At 38.0% G+C, this 20,607-nt stretch overlaps 1 protein-coding gene across 2 annotated transcripts in view; it reads right to left on the bottom strand.

The window, feature by feature from the left end:
- Nucleotides 1–20,607, bottom strand: part of XPO6 (exportin 6) — a 127,617-nt gene that overhangs the window by 6,748 nt on the left and 100,262 nt on the right. For both annotated transcript variants that reach the window (XM_043966316.1, XM_043966323.1), the window contains exons 13-21: nt 19,458–19,617; nt 11,773–11,865; nt 9,337–9,481; nt 6,031–6,177; nt 5,111–5,300; nt 3,900–4,055; nt 2,735–2,849; nt 2,410–2,581; nt 511–672 (exon numbers count right to left, since the gene is read on the bottom strand). In XM_043966316.1, the coding sequence (XP_043822251.1) occupies nt 511–672; nt 2,410–2,581; nt 2,735–2,849; nt 3,900–4,055; nt 5,111–5,300; nt 6,031–6,177; nt 9,337–9,481; nt 11,773–11,865; nt 19,458–19,617 (1,340 nt within the window). The remainder of the gene's footprint in view (nt 1–510; nt 673–2,409; nt 2,582–2,734; nt 2,850–3,899; nt 4,056–5,110; nt 5,301–6,030; nt 6,178–9,336; nt 9,482–11,772; nt 11,866–19,457; nt 19,618–20,607) is intronic.

Genomic DNA, 20,607 nt, shown 5'->3' with positions numbered 1-20,607 from the left:
AGAGAAAATTTTAAAAAGATAAGCAACAACTCATAAATCTTTTGGGGATGGTAACAAGTTAACTTCTAACTTTAAACTAACTCAGATGAAAAGCTGATTCAATTATAAAATGCAGCATAAAAGCAGTTAAACTCATACAGTACAAACTAGAGGTAATATTAAATTTTCTATTTTCAGATATCAATTTTTTAAAATCAACAAAAACAACAAAAATTAAATTAGACTCATGCATGCTATTTATTGGGTCACACTACAAGTTGCTGTCAGACCAGGGGTTATTCACCTGGGGTCCATGAACTATTTTTAAAAAAATAATTTGATAACTATTTCAGTATAACTGGTTTCCTTCATAACCCTATTTTAAGAATTTTAAAACATTAGTCTGAGAAGGGGTGTTCATGGGTTTTCAACAGAGTCCATGACACAAAAAACTAACACTTTTCTTTCTCAAGAATACTTTCTAACTCTTACTCTATACTTAAGTGATCAATTCCAAGGTTTTCAAAATACCTGCATGATGGCACTAAATTGTACTTCATTTTCCATCTGCTCTTCTGCAATTCCTCTATGGACACTGGCCAAGACACTGGACTTGAAGAAATACCTCCAGTTGTGATGGAGAATCCGGAAAAGTAGTTCAAACAATTCAGCCTTCACATCAGGAGAGGGACGCTGGGAAACACAGAAATGCCTTCAGATTCTCTGGCTAAGAGAGAAACTACTCATATCAAAGGCTGATGAGTTGTCTGGTTACAGTAAGATCGCAGTTCCTCAGAGAGATGTGTTGTGTGTGGTAAAAGGCAAAAACCAACCCTCCATTTGAATCCTCAGCTGAAATGAATTAGGAATGCTTTGGCTTAATCATGGGCCAAATCTAGGTTAGGATTTGGGAGCCAGTTTAGAACTTTCCCTTTGAAGGCGTCAGGAGCAACCTCAACTTAGAAATCATAACTGGTCATGTTCATACAGCATTTTACGAAATGCTTTCCTCACCAAAGCCCGGTGAGGCTGGGCACCCTGTAAGACCTACCCAAGGAAGTAGAGCAAAATCAAAGAGGGAGCTCAGGCTCAAGTGTACAACTCCTGACAGTATTACCTTATGGTGGCACTCCAGAGGGCTTCTGAGCAGAGGCAGAAATGAGAGTATTTACTGCTTTTTCTGCTTCAAAAAGTAGCCAAATTACGTTTAACACTCTTGGTAAATGCTAATGTCTCTTTCCCCTTCTCTAGAACAGGAATACCTACCTAAGGAAGTTTTTTGGCCTTATGGAAGCAGGCCAGCACTTGTATCAAATGAACACAACTCTGTCCTCCACAGAGTAGAAAGAGCAAAGGTTTTGGACTCCCCAAGAAAGCCAGGGTAAAGAGACACTTTTAAAAGAGGAAACAAGTCCCCCTGAGGTGTAGGGTGCCACTTTAATAACATTAGCCAGTTTTTGAGGCCCTAGAAGACTGATGAGGTCCCAGGGGTAAAAAGGAAAGATCCAGATCTATTGTTATGGGTGTCATAACAAACACAAGTTAATCTCCAGCCTCTACTACACTTCTCAACTCAAAGCACTCAGGGACAGGGCATAACCACGATGCCCAGAGTATCTAGCATTTACATACATACACACATACATAGATAATTACACACACATATTAGTACTGCAGCCACAATTACTTTCTCAATAAGCTGCCCTACACCTACCCTCACCTCGAGTCCATATTACCTAGTCACTAGTAAGGCAGTATGCCAAAATAATGGGAACATTTTATCTCAAGAGCAGCTCTCGAATTCACATTAATCTATTAAGGCTCAACTAAATCAGAGGGCAGAGGCCAAGAATTCTAAGATCATAATGGCTTTAACATATTTAACTCTATCTTAAGGAAGAATATAATTATAGACATGCATAAAAGACATACAGACAATAAGAGCCCCCAAAACTTAGGGCAGCAAAACAGCAGAAGTAGCACAAGTGAATAACTAAAAGCTATCAAAATAAAATCTTTCCAAAAAATTACCACTGACTCATTTTTTTCAAAAGTTAAAATAAACTCATTACTCTGCAACACATAAGTTTCTTTTTTTTAATTAAAAAAAATTTTAATAAACATTTTTATTTAGTTTTGAGTTCCAAATTCTATCCTTCCTTCTTGCTCTCCCCTCCCCTCCCAGGGGGTATGCATTCAGATACAGGTTATACATGTACAATTAAACTCATAAGTTTCTAATGAATCCTTTATAGTAGTCAGAGAAACTTCCAAGCCAGGTTTCTCACCGCTAGAAATGTAAAGCGGGGGTGGTGGGAAGGAACATCTTCAAGCACTTGGTCAAAAAACTTAAACAAGGTTTAACCTTGTTAATCACCACCACCACCAGCAAGGGGGATCCCTTAGACTATCCTGCTTCCAGGACCTTACCTCAGCTATGATGGGGCAGACTTGCTCCATGCACAGTGAGATGATGCTCGGGAGGAAAGGCTTGAACACTTGGCCAGGTTCTTGCACTACCACCTGAAGGATCTTCAGAAATTTCTCAACCACCCGACAGCCAGTACTTCCTTCATGGAGGATACTTTCAGCTAACTGTTCTCTAAAGAAATGTGGCGGGGGAAAAGACAATGAAACACAAGAAATTCTTATAACACAAGCCAATGCAATTCCTACACAGCAAGTGGAAGAATTATTCAAACATTTATGGATCTTGAAACAGACACAGAAATACTTTAATAATATCTGCAGTTACCTGGTAAACATGTTTAAAAAGGTCTGTATGATCTGTTCAGTGAAAGGCACACCCATCTGTACTCTAAGGCCTTGAAACAGGGTAAGGAAGAAACTCAGCATCTCGTCAGTCACATCTAATAAACACAAAATAAACCAATCAAAGGCATGAAGAAAGTGGCAAACACGAAGCCCTGTGCTCAATAAACTCTCTCCTACAAACTCTATGGTCAATTCTAAACTCTATGGCCATTTCCCCTAAACTATTTATGATGAGAGACATATCCACTGATGCTACTATAAGTAATACTGGGAAGGAGAAAAAGATTAAGGGCTGCTGAGAAAATAACTTTGGAATGGTCAACCTCTGCCTGAACATTCTTTGTAGGAAATTAAGCTCCTCTGGAAGCCGAACAAATTCCCTAGTCCATAAATATGATTATATGATTTGCAATGCAGAGTAGATCATGGCGTACTCATACTGAGAGAAACAAGCATTTGTGTTAACATGAGAGGGCTTTATCAATTTCCATCTATAGTCAAAAATCTCTGTTTAGGGGATAAGTAGCTAATGAATGTATGATTCATATTATAGAGACTGAATTTTAAAAACTGAATTACAGAAAATACTAGTTACATGTAATGTCTTTCATTTCCTGATGAGAAATTGCCTTGTTTGGTACATTCTTGCCTAGATAACAAACTCTCTGTATATGAGACACTCAACAAATATTTGCTGAGATATTCCTGAATTGCTTTCATGTAATTCAAATAGCATGCCCAAAAGACATGCAAACTAAGTCTACATGGCCAGAGTACTTTATGCCAATGGGACTAATAAGACACTTGCTGTACATCATTTTGAAGACTACCAATTGGATCCAAATTACTGTCATCTACCTCAATCTCCCATGTTAGATACAACAGGGACTGAAGAAAACTGAAGGTGGAAGTGGTTCATGGACAGTGGCTCATTACAATGGAACATGATCAATTGCCTTGTTAAATTCTATACTCAGAACCAAACTCACCAAACAGAAAATAATCATTTTCCATGTTTGATTCTCATTCCACTTAAGCAAGTTGAAGTGCTGTACTTGCACTAACCCAGTTTTCTTTAAAGGAGTGCTTGGCCCTCATTCTCATTAGCCCCATAAATCACTGAAAGCCTTGGAGCTCATTCATACCTGACTGATGAATAAAGGCTGGAAAGAGGGCCAGTGAAACCTGAACAGATTCTTGCAGCGACTGATAGCAAATCTGCCGAGACTTTGTAGCTTCCCCAGAGATACTTTCCACGATATCTTCTAAGACACTAAGTGTCTGGTGGATAATCACTTTGGCTATAAATCAAGATTAAGTTACAGGTCATGATGTATTCAAAGGACAGACCAAGTAAGGAACACAGGGAAGTGTAAACATGTTCAGTTATCAGTTGTAATACTCATTCAGCAGCCTCACTATGGGAACAATTCAAATCTTTATTGACTAGGTATATACCTTGCAAGATAAAGAAATTAAATACACTCGACTGTAATCCATTTTTTAAAAAAAACTTTACCTGCTAAACTTCTCAACTCATCTGCCTCTTTGAGCTTCACCCACCAAAATGGGGTCCACAGGAAAAATACCAAAATCACCCTTGAGGAGGCAGAAGCCCCAGACCTCTACATGAATGCAGTGGGAATCAAGTCAATTCAAGAGACACGACAGGTATTTTGGGCAAGAGTACAGTAAATATACACGTGATTTTTCCTTTCAGATCTAGATAACAGCACGGTACAGAGGAGGAGCACTGGCAAAGGAGCTCTCTGGAATTCTCAGCCCCTATGACTGGACAAAGCATTTAATCTCCCTATTTAACCTCCTAAGTCCCAGCTTCATCATCAACAAACTGGGAGTTGAACTAAATGGCCTCTGTGGTCCTTTCCATCTCTACATCCATTACCTTCAACCCCAAACTCCAGGTAAATACTGACACTCAGAGTATATTCCAGAATAGATGGTTTTACTTGATCCTGGGTATTCGTATCGATAAATTTAGCCTTTGTAAAGTAGATATTATTCAATAGCTAGGGAGGAAGGGTGAGAAAGGATGAACCCATGAACACTAATCAAGAAACCCATTTCTCCCTTAATCACAGAGCCTCCTTATTCAGACAACTGCAGAAAGCAGGAAAAATGGTGTGGTAGATAATTCTTCCACTAAATTAGCAGTGTGGATTTAAGGCAAATCACTTTCTCTCTCTGGCTCTCAGTTTCCTCCTCCATAAAACACAAATACATCTATTTCTACACATTCTCCAAGTCAAATGAGCATGGATGACAAAATTTTTTGAAACCTTTAAGACCTATATCAGGTCATTATTGTTATTAACCAGTAACCTAATACACTTACTGTCTTCGAGCTGCATCTTCCTCTGTGGGACAATGGCACTGGATTTCAGGTGGCGATAGTCTCGGGTCAGAGCTGAAATGAGGCTGGCATGGTTTGTTGAACGCACTGCCCACTGCTGTTCACTCTCTGGGAGATTTGGCCACGGCAGCAATAGTACATTGGAGAGGGCTCGGCATACCAACACCTGGGCCTAAGAAAAGCAGCCATGTGTAAAAAAAACAATGTGTAAAAAAGAATGGGAATCCACAAGCATACAATGGCATCAGAATCACACACACAGGACTTCAACAAGTAATACAAATACATAAAGACCCCACCCCACTCCTGCCTTTTTGGAGTGGGCCAAGTAGGGAAGTTTAACTACCACGCTCCTGGCTCAAATTATTATTTTCTCTAACTGGGTAACTATATACAGTATTGTTAGGAGATTTTCAAAGAAACTCAAAGAAAATGTCTTTTGAGTTCCTTGTGTTTGTAGCTAATGATTCTTATCATACCCCCACCTCCACCCCACAAAAGCTCTGAATTGTATGTAACAGCTTATTTCCCCTACCCTTGACTTTTAACTTAAGACTTCTCAGGAGCTAATCAAGGGGGCTGCCTGTATGAAATCTATCCCTCTCAAAAAAATCAGACCATGGTGTACCATACAGCAAATGTAAAGCACTTTCACATTTGGAGTTGAAATACCTGTTCCTGAAGGAGAATGATGCAAAATCTCTTTGTATGATCCTGTTCCCAAACCAGAACTTCCTAAATAGCTTAGGTTAGAATACTAGAATGTGATCACCTTAGCACTTCAACCCTAACAACTACAAAAAGTAGTCGTTTAGTGGAAGATATTAAAGTAAATATTTATCTAAAGTTATGGACAAGAGCCATAACAACAATCCAGCTAAAGAACTTATCTTAACTCTTACCTTCTCCACAAGTGGCTGAGCAGAGGAGTCTGTGATTCTGTTGAACACTTTCTGAACTGCTGGGATGCTGATGAGAAAGACTGGCCGCACTGTCGTGGCTAATGAGACCAGTAAATGGCACGCAGACAAGAGTAACTTCTCTTGTACCTGAGGAAGAATGACAGCACTCAATAATTCCATTTATGGAAAGGATACAGGGAAGGATGTTAAAACAAAACACTGTAAGCTCTTTCCTGAACCAAATTTCAATAATAATCACAGCACAATTCTCAAATCACAAAAAATTCTTTCTCTGTGATTTCACTCAGATTCCACCTTTTCTCACTATTTCCTCAGACTTTACGTCTGGACTACTTCAGTAGTCTCTGCCATAAATTTCAACCTGTCCTAATTCACCCTGAACATATAGCCAGGCTCTTTTCTATCACCCTTTTTAAATTTTACTCCCAATAAACTTTAAAATAAAATATACACACCAAGTTGTCTCAACTATGCACCAAATCCCTACTCTACCTTACCTCTTGATACTCTCCCATCACAGTCCCTCTGTTTAAATGAAGCCATACCTTACAACCCTCATCTTATTGTGTCTGCCTTTAGTCACATTACTTCTCCTGCCTGCAATGACCTTCTTTCTCTACTTGCACACCCTATATAGATGGGACTCCAAACTCATCTCTCCTCTAAGAAGTCTTCTCTAATTAACTTCACCAAGGATCATTCTCTAGGTTAATGCTTTAACGGCACTCATCTACAATTTATAATTTATTGCAACCTTTTTATTCTTCTCTCATTCCTGTGCTTTTTAAAAAAATTTTCAAATAGTTTTTTTTAAACCTATCTCACAAAGCTTAGTACTTATAATGAATTTTACTCATGGTAAGCACTAGATAAGTGCCTGACAACTGACTCAAATGTGACCATCTTACATGTCCTTAGAATAATAGGCCAGACTAAAAAGCCAGTAATTACTGGGTCCCTGCAAATAAATAAAAGATAGTCCCTGTACTTCATGAGTTCACAATCTTTGTGGAGTAGGGGAAAATAAAAAAATTAATACAATACAGTAATTTAAAAATAAACAATCAAGAAGTCATTTTATGGTAAGAACCAAGATAAACATCAAAGATAAATCATGAAAGAAGGAAATATCATGCTTAGCTATGGTGGTAAGAAAAGGTTTCCTAAAGGAGGCCACATTTACATTCACACTTAAAACATCCTATCAGAATTAGCAGGGATTTGAGAGAGCTAGTCCAAAAACCACCTAAAACATATGTTCCCTTTACAACATCTGCCACAATGGTCATCCAACATCTGTTTAAAGTCATCCTACACCTGTAACAGAAAATACACCACCTCCAGATGTAGTCTATTTTTGAACAGCTCTAACTTCTATGAGAATCTCCCCCCTTAGGTTAGGCTAAATACTGCCTCCTTATACTCCCTGCCATGAGTTCAATAAAGTTTAGCCCTCCAAGGTCAAACAAAAGAAATCTAATCATAATTCCTCTTCCATATGACAATCCTTCAAATATAAAACAAACATCACTTTTATGACACTCTGCTCTCCCAACCACAAATCTTTTCTTCTTCAGACTAAACAATCTTCGTCACTTCAAACGATACTTCTTATAACACGCCTTCAAGACTTTTTTTTACCATCACCTTCTAGCTTTTTAATATTCTTCCTAAAACATGGTGTTCAAAACTTGGATACTTCATCTGTGACTTGACCAGAAGAAGGTGGAATCATCAAATTTTCCTTTACCTGGAGGACTGTATTTCTACTAATGAAGTCTAGTATCCATTATCATACTGATGTTTCAACTTCAAAAGGTAAATAACAAAGAGATGGAAAAGAATTACAGGTCCCCAGGGCATCGTGAGGGAATAGGGATTACCATTTCTTAGCCAAGACAGGAAAAATCGTAAGACCCTTCTGGCACCAGCCAAGAAAGTGTCACTCTATTCACTCTACCTTTATTATTAATACTCTCCTCATTATTATCCAACTGGCACCCACTGATCTGGCTTGGCCTAAAGGGGTGGGAGGTGGGTTAGAGAAGCAGTCCTCAGTATATTTTCTATTATTTTTACTGCTACCATGATGCCACTGCGCAACTTCCTCAATCCCTCTACCAGCCTCAAACCAGAAAGGAAGTTTTAACAAGAGTTTAATAGCTCCATAGGAAAAGACAGTCATCTCTAAGCATATTCTAAAATAAAAGTGATACAAGCCAAGAATCCAGAAATAATCAAGAACAAAGTCCTTTTCTATAGTCATTAAATATTACATATTAAATATTATGTAGTCATTATAGTCAACTTTGTTGACATAAATATTAATCAAAATTGTATCTCATTTTTTTTGTAGGCTTCATTTGCTTCTACCATAGTACTTAATACAATGTTTCAACCATTATGGTAACCACATCTTTATAGTGAGAAAAAGTCCTTTACCATATCTCTAAACATGAGTGTTTTTATAGAATATTCCCTTAGGCAATGCCAAAAGACTATTAATTGAATACTTTCCATCTGTGATTATACTTCCTTTATTACATTTTATCATGCTTTCCTTCAGCAGAAGAATGTTTACTGGATAAACATGAATTTAGGAACAGAAGTTCTGAGGGCAATAGGTCCAATTCCTTATACCTAGTTGTCAAATCCAATTAATAGATATTTACTGAAAAATGTGCAAAGCAAAATCAAACACAGGCATTTCCTACCTCCACTCCTTTCTTAAAAATATGACATGCTTCTGGAGAAATTTTTAAATATCTCTCAAGATTAAGTAATGACTGCACATGGATCAGACTATCTTGAGTGTGAATATACTGGTGCCTTTATCTGCTCAAACATTAGCAGAGACTAACAAAAGATGAGGTGAAGACAACAAAAAGATATGGGCCTGAAGAGGTAGTAAGTATATGGTCTACTTGTAGAAAGAACACCAGAGTTAGAAAACCTGATTTTCAAGCATTGGTTCTCTCAAATACTAGCTCTGAGACCTAGCTGAAAACCCTTAACCTAAGTAATAAAACTCTGGTTACCTTACTGGATTGTTTTGAAGAAAGTACCTATAAGCTACAAAATGTTACATACATAAATGTAAGGACTGTCCACATATCCGGGTCAAATGCACAACAGGTACACACACACAGGTGTTTGACATAAGCATTTATTGAAAATACTGGCCTCTGCAAAAGTTTTTGACCCTTCCACACAGAAAGTGGATTTTAAAATCATTTTTATTGACTCCCAACCCTGAGCCAAAACTGGCTCTCTCTGTTTCAATACCTTGGAACTAATAAGAGGTGTGACTGCTTCCATGGCAGTGGAGACCAGCGAGATGAACTGTTGTGGGTTCTGTCGATGAGCTTCACTATAAAATTGTGCTAACCAATGAGAGTAAGCCTGGAGTGCTGCCAGGGACTGAGCATGACTGGGAAAAGAGAAAGAAGACTACATTTTAAAGCTTATGGTAATAATCTATCACCAACTTAGTTTTCTTGTGGGAAGGAATTCCATCAACCTTATATTTTACAAAAGTGGTATTAAAATCTATTTTCAAAATATGTGACAGAGACAGTGGAAATCTGTTACCTTTTCATGGAACACCAAATAAAATGAAAAATGCTGGACACTTCACAGTATAATAATCAAGAAAATGGTAAAATTACAAAGATATATAATACAACTTGTAAAATAATGTATAATGTTCAGAATTACTAGCTTATTTTCACATGAACAGTTGTAGGCCAGCTATTAAATGTTTAATTAAAATAAGCTTTAATTACAGTTCCTAAGTGGCAGGTACTTAAGATGACTTTATTAAGGCACTAAAATAGAAATAAAATTCTGGAGCTCAGGAGTCTTCTTGGCTACATGATAAATTTTAGAAGACTGGACCAGCTTTGCTTTCTCCAGATTTTGCACTGTGCCTTATACATCAATTAAAATTTAGGAATTATTAACAAATGGAAGAGAAATAAAAAGCAATGCTATGTCCTCCTCAAGAAAGTGATGGTAGTGGTCAAACTCACTAAACAAAAGATGCTTGAAAAATTACCATCTTAAAGCCACTTAAAGAAAATATGAGCTTTAGGTTGTTGAAATTTCTAGAAGTCGGAGCACTACTCTAGTTATTTTGTACACAGGATCAGCTTGATAATTGTGCTCTTTACCCTACTTATAAGAAGGAATTGCTGAAGAAGAGATGACAAAGTTTACTTTTCCAATCTGAAGATTTTACTTAATGTATCAAATATAAATTTATGTAACGATTGGAATAACGCCACCTGCTGGATACTTACTGTAGAGGAGTTCTGCCCATGAAGGGAAGGTCTTTGAGGGCAAGACCAGGAGTCAGAAAGTGACGCGGGCTAGTGGGAGGAGGAAGGAAGAGACTGGCGCTCAGTCTCGCTCTCTTTCCTGGGGACGCTGGCGGAGAAGGGAGCTAGAAATGTGCTCTCCCTTTAATAGATAGGAATCTAGGCCTTTCTCTCTCTTTACCAAATTCTTATTCTCCTTAATAAATGCTTAAAAGTCTAACTCTTGCTAAAGCTTATAATTTATTGGCGACCACTCATTAGATATTTTAGACAGACTAGCTAGAATTTTAGCCCTTAACATTTATAAAGGAGCTAGATGTATACCTGGAAAATCTGGGAGAAGGAGATGCTGGATTCACAGAATTTTAGAGTTGAGAAGTAACTTCACAAGTTACCTGTCCAACATTTACCCAAAGCATAAATCCTCTCTAAATTATTCCCAAAAAATCTAACCAGTCAGAAACTGAAAACCTTCAATGATGAAGTTCACTACCACAAAGGCAGCCCATTCCATTTATAGAGTTGTAATTTTTAAGAAGCTCTTCCTTATATTAAACTGAAATGTATATTCCTGTAATTGTCACCAATCAGTCCTATGGTTCTGCCTCCATTAGCTTGTATTTACTGATGCAATAATGAGATACCTATCTCAGGGAAAATAAGAGAAAGAAGTGTATCTTTAGCAAAGACAAATCAAAGTACCATCAGATATACTATTTTATTTTCCATGAGTCTAACTTCAGAGTTCTTTAAAAGCTGGCTATACTAATACTAATAGCCATCATCCATCCTAGTGGATGAGAAAATCATGCATTTATACTGTGCTCACACTCTCCAAATCCAGAAAGCTAGTGAAGGTAGAAGGAAAAGGAGAGCAACATATGGGAAGAGAAAGGGAAGAAGATAAGTAGGAGAGGAAGAGAGAAGATGAGAGGAGGGAGGTGAGCAAGAAGATGAGGCAGAGCAGAAGAAGAGAAAAAAGAAAGGAAAAGGGACAAAAGGGGTAAAGATAAGAAAAAGGGGAAGGTGTAAGAAGGACAGGGAAAGAATAGGGAGGAGGGGTAGAAAGTGGGGAAAAAAGGAAAAAGGAAGAGAAGGAAAGAAGGAAAAGAGGAGGTAAGAAAGGAAGAAGGAGAGAAGGATGGAGAGTGGAAAGGAAGAAGACAGAGAATGAGTATGGCTAAAGAAGATAAGTAGAAAGAAGGAAAGGGGAGGAAAAGACCTGAAGCACAAATGTATATTTAGGGAAGAGGAGCAGCTTACTTATAATTAGTATTCTCATCTCCACCCCACCCTCACTCCTTGACTTCCCTAGACCTTATAAGAACCTTGTCGGAGAAAATCTTGTACCTAAAAAACAGAACTTTTACACCTAGGTGGCAAAAAAGTCCATACTACTCACACATCAATGAGGTCAGGTTTCAATACTGATGGCACAGCAGTTTCAATGTTGTACAATTTTATCTGGGATCCATATAGAGTTACTTTAACCAATCTGTTGGGGGAGGAAAAGCAGACTAAGAAATAGAAAGCAATAGTGAAAAAACTAACTACATTATTCAACACCTATATCAGAATAACAGGACTAACAAGACACTAAAAATGGCATTCAAAAGTCAAAATATGACTACATTTGCTGTTTTGATGAGTTTAAATGGAAAAGAGTAGGCACTTTTGTATAACACAGGAGCATTAAGAAACTTTAAATCTCTTTTATAATCTGTCTTCTGTTTAAATGTTGTTTGCAAATGGTTTGTCCTAGAAGAGATACTGAACATTTTTAGAAGAGTTGCAATAGTAAGACTAGATTTCATTTTAATCTCCATGATAGGCAAGTTGTAAAAACTGTTGGTTGCTAAGGGGAACAGTGCATACAAATTACCAGTAAATGCCCTAACAGTAGTAAATTTCTTTCCCAAGAGGAAAAATTCTGCCTCCTTTGAAGTGGAAAATTATTCCCTACTGATTGGGAAGAGACAGCCAGAAGTATTTACCCTGCTGACATGAGATATGCACCTAGGCTTTCTGTTTCTATTCAGATGATGAACCCACCCCCCCGCCGCAAAAAAAGACACTTTTTTCCCCTCCAGAACTTCTCCTTCTGATAAGTAAGAGAGAAGTTTATAAGTGGCAAACCAAACAAAAGCCCTGCAGTTTTGATAATAAATTAAGGAAGCAGGAGAAAGAAGTCGAGCATCTATTTCTTTTTTCTTTGAGGCCATAAAAAGAAAAAAAGAGAAGAGCTATGACTCATAAATTATGACTTTATGAAAAAGGTAGCAAACTATGCTGGATTTGTTTATATTTTGCTTTATGTTGTCACTTTAAAAATTTACTTCTTTAATACCCTGACCTGGTGTACTCCCACCAACCAAGAAGATTGGAACCTACCCATGTATTCTGCCAATTGGTAACATGCTCCTATTAATCCTCCCAGCATACTGGAGGCCTTTCTCTCAATAGACTGACATTTTAGGGATACCACTAGCCATTTTTAGACTACTGAATCAGGGAGCTACTTTGGGACCACTAAAAGCACTACACAGTTTCCAAAAGGCAATCTAGAACTCCCCCTTTTTTTCCCTACTGTTCAATTCTGAGCCCTGTTAAATGTAGTCTGGACGATGGTTTTTTTTTCAGTCACTTTGTTTTTTGTACAGCTAGTTAGAGGATTCTGAACCCTTGAGTGATTATGGATCTCATTTAGGAAGCTCTGCAATGATCCCGGGCTTGCTGCAACCACGTTGTCATCCATAAACATCTGGAGAACCTCACAATCTACAGTGAATTTACACTTGGGCTTTGTGCAAAATATCCTTTATGGCAAAAGCAAACACTTATGGTGAGCATATTATCACCCTGTTTTATGCCTCAATTGATGTTAATAAGGAGAAGATCACTGAACAAAGTTATTTCTGCTACATCTTTCAAGGAATTGTTTATGATTCTGATATTTTGAAGATGGGCCTTAAAACAGCATTTGCTGTAATATATCAAATGCATTTTTACAGCAAACAGAAAGTACAATGGAATCTTGTATTCCAGGTACCGTTAGGTCAATTGTGTAACTTCAAAGATGTGGTCTGCTATGGAATAGATAGATATCGATATATACACATATATATGCATGTATGTATGCCTGTTTGTATATATACATGTATGTATATATATATGTGTGTGTATATATATATATGCATGTAAGTAAGCCTGTTTGTATATATACATGTATGTATGTGTGCATGTGTGCATATATATGTGTGTGTGTGTGTGTGTGTGTGTGTGTGTGTGTGTGTGTGTGTATATATATATATATATATATATATATATATGTAAAAGAAAAGGCCTTCTGTGTATACTTGCCCTGATTCTGCTGCAATACCCATTTTTCTCTCTTTAGCAACATGTCTACTCCTAGTTCAAGACTTCAGGAACTATGATTAGGTGCAAATGTGCTGGTTCCACTGTCAGTGACAGAGAGAAGAGTTTGTTTTAGCTATTCTGATAGACCTTTTCCATTTTCCATGTTTGCCATCCTTCCAGCTTCATCCTTTCTAATATGACTTAGCTGAGTTTCTTGCTAAGCTTTCTATAAACTTGCTTTTCTTTCCACTGTTTCTCACTATTTAATGACATTATGCTCATTTCACCATCCTCGTCCATAAGATTTAAAAAAATCAATCAGTAAGCACGTCCTACGTCCTTATGCCTACAGTCACTTTAAGTATTGGTGATACAAAGATAAAAATGAAAGTCTCTTGCCCACAAGGAGCTTATTACAGGAGAGAAAACACATAAGTATATATGAAATCTATACAGCATAAAAACAAGGTAGAGGAGAGAAAAACTAACAACTGAGGGGATCAGAGGGTACTGGAGCTGAACTTTAAAGGAAACTAGAGACTCTAGGTGACAGAGGTTAGAAGCATATGCTATTGGGGCAGCTAGGTGGCACAGTGGAAAAAGCACCAGCCCTGGATTCAGGAGCTCCTGAGTTCAAATCCGGCCTCAGACACTTGACACTTACTAGCTGTGTGACCCTGGGCAAGTCACTTAACCCCCATTGCCCCGCCAAAAAAAAAAAAAAAAGCAGCACATGCTATTGGCACAACATATGACCACCCTGTACCTAACCCTTAGTACCATAGTCCTTGGCACATAGGAGGTGCTTAATAAATATTTATTGACTAAAATGTTAAAAGAAGCAAGGGGACATGATCTCTCTAAAAAACATCCAAATAATGCTATAGGACAATTCCTAGAGCAGCAAAATCCACAGAAGAACGTGTTGAGACCAACTTCCAACCAAGGACAACTTGGAAGGTTGGAAGGAGGGAGCTGCTGTGCTGAGACAGGAGTGGAGCCCAACCCTACAGTCACCCTGACACAGATCCAGTCCCAGGAAGGCCTCACCAGAGAAAGAGACCCCCAGAGCCTCTGAATCAGCTGCAGCGCCACTGTTGTCTGGAACTAAGCTCACAGTCTGGTGAGAGGGCTGAGCCCTGGGCAGGGGGAAGATTACAGGGGTCTATGCTGGTGCTGAGGCAGAACTTGGGTTTTTCACCCCTGCTCAGAACCAGGAGGTAGACTTGAGAAGCAGTGGCCTAGGTGGGGGAGGGGCATAGGCTTATTGGAGCTGACAGCCACAGCACAAAAAGCTGGTTGATTAGCAAGTTGGTCTGGGGTCATCTATGGACCAGGGAAGAGGCCAGGCCAGTGAAGAACCTGATCCTCCTTAAGTCGTACCACCTGGGACCTCCTGAAGCTTGGGATAGTGCAGCCTAGAAAACAGTGCCCCACTTTAAGGAGCTAAAAGTCAAGTAAAAGAAAGGCAAGATTAGCAGACAGAGAAAGGTGAGGGCCATAGAAAGTTTCTTTAGTGACAAGGAAGATCAAGGTGTACCCTCAGAGGAAGATGTCAATGTCAGGGCCCTTATATCTAAAGCTTCCAAGAAAAATATGAATTGGTCTCAGGCCATAGAGGCGCTCAAAAAGGACTTTGAAGATAAAGTTAGAAAGGTAGGGGAAAAAATGGAAAGAGAAATAAGAGTGATGCAGGAAAGATATGAGAAAAAAGTCAACAGCTTGAAAAGCCAAATGGAAAAGCTCTCTGATGAAAATAATTGCCTAAGAATTAGGACTGATCAAATGTAAGCTAATAACTTTATGAGAAACTAAGACACAATAAAACAAATCCAAATGAATAAAAAAATAGAAGGCAATGTGAAATATCTTCTTGGAAAAACTGCTGACCTGGAAAATAGATCCAGGAGAGATAATCTGAAAATTGTTGGTCTACCTGAAAACCATGATCAAGAAAAGAGCTTAGACATAATCTTCCAAGAAACTGTCAGAGAAAATTGCCCTGATAGTCTAGAAGCTGAAGGTAAAATAGAAATTGAAAGAGTCCCCCGATCGCCTCCTAAAAAAGAGATCTCAAAAGGAAAACTTCGAGGAATATTATAGCCAAATTTCAGGGCTCTCAGGTCAAGGAGAAAATATTGCAAGCTGCCAAAAAGAAAGAATTCAAGTACTGTGGAGCCCCAGTCAGGATAGCACAAGATCTAACAGCTTCTACATTAAAGGACTGGAGGGCATGGAATATGATATTCCAGAAGGCAAAGGAATTGGGATTACAACCAAGAATCACCTACCCAGCAAAACTGAGTGCATAGTGACAGCAGTATTGTTATATGAGCAACTGTGAATGACTTAACTACTCTCAGCAATACAATGATCCAAGACAATTCCAAGGGACTAATGATGAAGCATACACTCCCATAGAAAAAAGTGATAAAAAAATCTTATGAAAATGAATGTTGACCAAACAAGAGATAGAGATTATGAAATGCAAAATGGATGACTTTGTACAAAAACTTTTAAATTTAATGTAATCAAACAGTAGCAATGCATCCAAAATTAGAAGGGATGCAGATAGCTGGGAAACAATCTTTATGGCTAGTACCTCTGATAAAGGCCTCATTTCTAAAATATACAGGGAACTAAATCAAATTTATATGAATCCAAGTCATTCCCCAATTGAGAAATGCTCAAAGGATATGAAAAGGCAGTTTTCTGATGAAGAAATCAAAGCTATCTATTCCCATATGAAAAAATGTTCTAAATCATTATTGATTAGAGAGATGCAAATTAAAACAACTCTGAGGTACCACCTGACACCTATCAGATTGGCTAATATGACAAAAAAGGAAAATAATAAATGTTTGAGAAGCTGTGGGAAAATTGGAACACTAATGCATTGTTGGTGGAGCTGTGAACTGATCCAACCATTCTGGAGAGCAATTTAGAATTATGCCCAAAGGGCTATAAAGCTGTGCATACCCTTTGACCCAGCAATACCACTCTTGGGTCTTTTTCCCAAAGAGATCATAAAAAAGGGAAAAAGACCCACATGTAGAAAAATATTTATAGCTGTTCTTTTTGTGGTGGCAAGGAATTGGAAATTGAGGGGATGTCCATTAATTGGGGAATGGCTGAACAAGTTGTGGCATATGAATGTAATGGAATTCTATTGTGCTGTAAGAAACGATGAGCAGGTGGAGTTCAGAGAAACTTGGAAGGACTTGCATGAACTGATGATGAGTGAGATGAGCAGAACCAGAAGAATATTATACACAGTATCATCAACATTATGTGTTGATCAACTGTGATAGATTAGATTCTTCTCACCAATCCAATGGAACAAGAATGTTCCAAAGGACTCATGATGGAAAAGGTTCTCCAAATCCAGGAGAAAAAAAAGGAACTGTGGAATATGGATGCTGATTGGACCATACTATTTCTTTTGTTTTTGATGCTGTTGGTTTTCTGATTTCAGGTTTTTCCTTTGTGCTCTGATCCTTCTCATATAACATGACTAATGCAGAAATATGTTTAATGTTATTATGTATATATAACCTATATCAGATTGCCTGCTATCTAGGGGAGGCGGGGGAGGGAGGGAGAAAAATTTGAAATTGGAAATCTTATATAAACAAATGTTGAAAACTATTTCTACATCTAACTGGAAAATAATAAAATACTTCTATTTAAAAAAAGAAAGAAAATGAATGTTGAAAACTACCCTTACATGTAACTGTAAAAAATAAATGTCTGTTGCATTTAAAAAAAAAAAAAAGAAGCAGCAGGAAGAGGACAGGGTGCTATGAGTGAAGAACAGCAAGAAGGCTAGTTTGACTGGACTAGAGAATGCATGAAGGGGAATACATAAAGATGGAAAGGAAGGTTAGAGCCATATTGTGAGGGACTTTAAAAGCCCATGAGGAGTTTGTATTTTATCCTAAAGGCAATATGGAATTCTTGGAATGTATTGAGTATGGGAGTAAAATGATCAGATCTTTGCTTTAAGAACATAATTTTGGCAAACGTATGAAGGATGGACTAGAGAAAGGGAAGAAAATGGAGGCAGAGAAACCAATTAAGAGTTTATTGCAATAGCCCAAGTGAGTGGAGAAGAAGACAGGCAGGAGAGGTATTGTGGGGCTATACGTGCAATGGACTATATATGTAAGATGAGGGAAAGTGAAGAGTCAATGAGTTTGCAAAGACTAAAGACTCTAAGGTTGCAAAGCTGGGTGCCTAAAAGTATTACGTCCTTGAGAGAAATAAGGATTTTTTTTTTTAAAGGATGTTTTTGGAGGAAAGATAATGAGTTCTGTTTTGGACATGTTGAGTTTGAAATGATTATAGAACAACTAGTTCAAAATATCCAATTGACGGGGCAGCTAGGTGGCACAGTAGATAAAGCACTGGCCCTGGATTCAGGAGGACCTGAGTTCAAATCCAGCCTCAGACACTTGACACTTACTAGCTGTGTGACCCTGGGCAAGTCACTTAACCCTCATTGCCCCGCAAAAAAGAGAGAGAGAGAGAAAGGGAGAGAAAAAGGGAGAGAGAAATATCCAACAGACACTTTAGTATGGACAAAATTAAATTATATATCTTTTAAGTACTATTAATAAATGGGTGAAAAAAGATAAGATGAAGTAGAAGAGAGCCAAGAGAAAATTTTATTTTGGATTAGAGATATTAGAGCATATTTCCAGGCCATTTGGGAAAGAGTTAGTGGAAAAGTATAGCTTCAGTGCATAACTGGATGTGGAGGTCTATTGTAACAGTCCCTAATTAAATGAGAGTAAGTGAAAAATATAGAAGTATAACTGGTTACAGTTGGAGAATATAATGTAAAATTTCTGGCTCTTCGAAATAGCTGTTTTGAGAAATGGTAAGAGCTAAATGTATCTAAGCCCGTGTGTAATTAAATAGATTAAAAAAGGTTGAGGAATCATAAAGTGAGCAGATACCCCAAAGAAAATGGCAACGAAACAGGTAGAGTTGGTTTAAAAAAAAAATGAAATAGGTATTACAGTCACTGAGAAAACTGGGAGAAAGAGCTATAAGGGGGCTGCAACAAAAATGGAGCAACATTAAAATATTGCAGATTCCTCGGTATCAAAACCATGAGCAAGGTGGCTAAAATTACAATAAAGACAAAGAACTAGTATTTGGAGGAGGGGGGAGTTATGAATACAACAATGTAAATGCAAAGGATAAAAACAAACGACAACAAAACACAAACCCTGAATGCTGAATGACTATGACTGACCTTTGTCCCAAAGGAGAAAAGAGAAAATGCACTTCTCTCTCTTCTTTACAGAGGTGGAAGACTAAAGGTCAGGAATCCTGCAGCTATACAGTCAGATCTGATTGATGTGTATGCTAGTTTTGCTCAACTGCCTTTCATCTTTCTTCCATAATGCTTTCTTTCTAATGCTTTAGATAGCTCTCTGGATAGGTGAGGGGTGAGAGATGGATTTGGAAATGAAGGTGATGTAAAAACAAAAGATGTCACTTGGCAAACAATAGCAATAGAAGCAGCAGCAACAATAACTGACCACCAACAATCCACACTTTCAAAAGATCACATTTTTGTACAACCAAATGCAAAGCAAAATATTTTCACTTGGTTTCTGGTGGGGTTAATATCATCCTCTAGTCTTTATATAAAACGTTTCTCAAGAGAATGACAAAGCTACCAAGAGACAACTTACACTGTGACTTTTTGCTTACCTCTCCACAACTGTAAGTGCATCATTGAATCTGGCAGCAAACACATCTCCAATAAAATATTCAGCTAATCGGCCAACAGCCTGGAGGAGAGAGCTCAAGTCTCTCAGAGAACAGTGCAAACGCCGGCAGTCATTCTCTGCTGTGATGTTCAACCTGTGACCTGAAACACACCATCACTGTCAGTTTCACAGAAAAAAAAATTCTTTAAGTTATTTCTATAAATAATAATTCAACCACTCAGAAGACAGTCAAAGCAATTCTCAAAACAAAACATCCCAGATAACTTGAATATGAACACATATAGGGGCAGCCAGGTAGCGCCGTGGATAAAGCACCAGCCCTGGATTCAGGAATACCTGAGTTCAAATCCGGCCTCAGACACTTGACACTTACTAGCTGTATGACCTTGGGCAAGTCATTTAACCCTCATTGCCCAGCCAAAAAAAAAAAAAAGAGAGAGAGAGAACACTACTGAATATGAACACATATGAATGTGCTGAATAAATATGAGGCCAATCTGGTAAATTTTTTTGTAGGCTCTTCATCTTGAAGACCTGACTTTAGATATGAAGAAACTTAGAACCCAAGAGTTTAAGTGATTTAACCAAGGGCAGGCACACAGATAATAGGAGAGAGTGAGGGTAAGAAATGAAACGAATGCTCATGAAATAACAAAACGTTCCCATTTCTTTTAAGAACAGTCTACTCAAATAAATTCTATGCCCAAGTGGTAAAAGGGCTCAAAATCCAAATTAAAAAGCATTCCCCAACTGGAAATCTTTGATTTCATCTAATCATCAGTACTAATAAAAAAGAAAAACTCGTAACAACTTGTTTCTTCCTGTTTATAATATAAACCATTTGTAACTTCCCTCTAACAAGTTTCTTCTGCTAAGCAGAAAATGTTACCTTGTCTCCCTCTGGTGGCTGTTAACAGTCAGACATGTAAAAACACCATCCAACCAATATAAGAGGGTACAGTACAACCAGGGTTTAAGCAACATTTGTGTTAAGTCTAAGTATAGAAACATTCTAAGAGCAAGAGCACTGTGGTCAGCACTCAAGGACTGGCAAGATTTTTAGCTGTTGCATGACAGGGTTTGGGTCTCACCCTAGAGCAGGGCTTCTTAAACTTTTTCCACTTGCAACC

Source organism: Dromiciops gliroides, chromosome 1 (genome assembly GCF_019393635.1).
Source record: "Dromiciops gliroides isolate mDroGli1 chromosome 1, mDroGli1.pri, whole genome shotgun sequence".
Lineage (NCBI taxonomy): Eukaryota > Metazoa > Chordata > Mammalia > Microbiotheria > Microbiotheriidae > Dromiciops > Dromiciops gliroides.
This window is presented reverse-complemented; position numbering and strand designations above follow the sequence as displayed.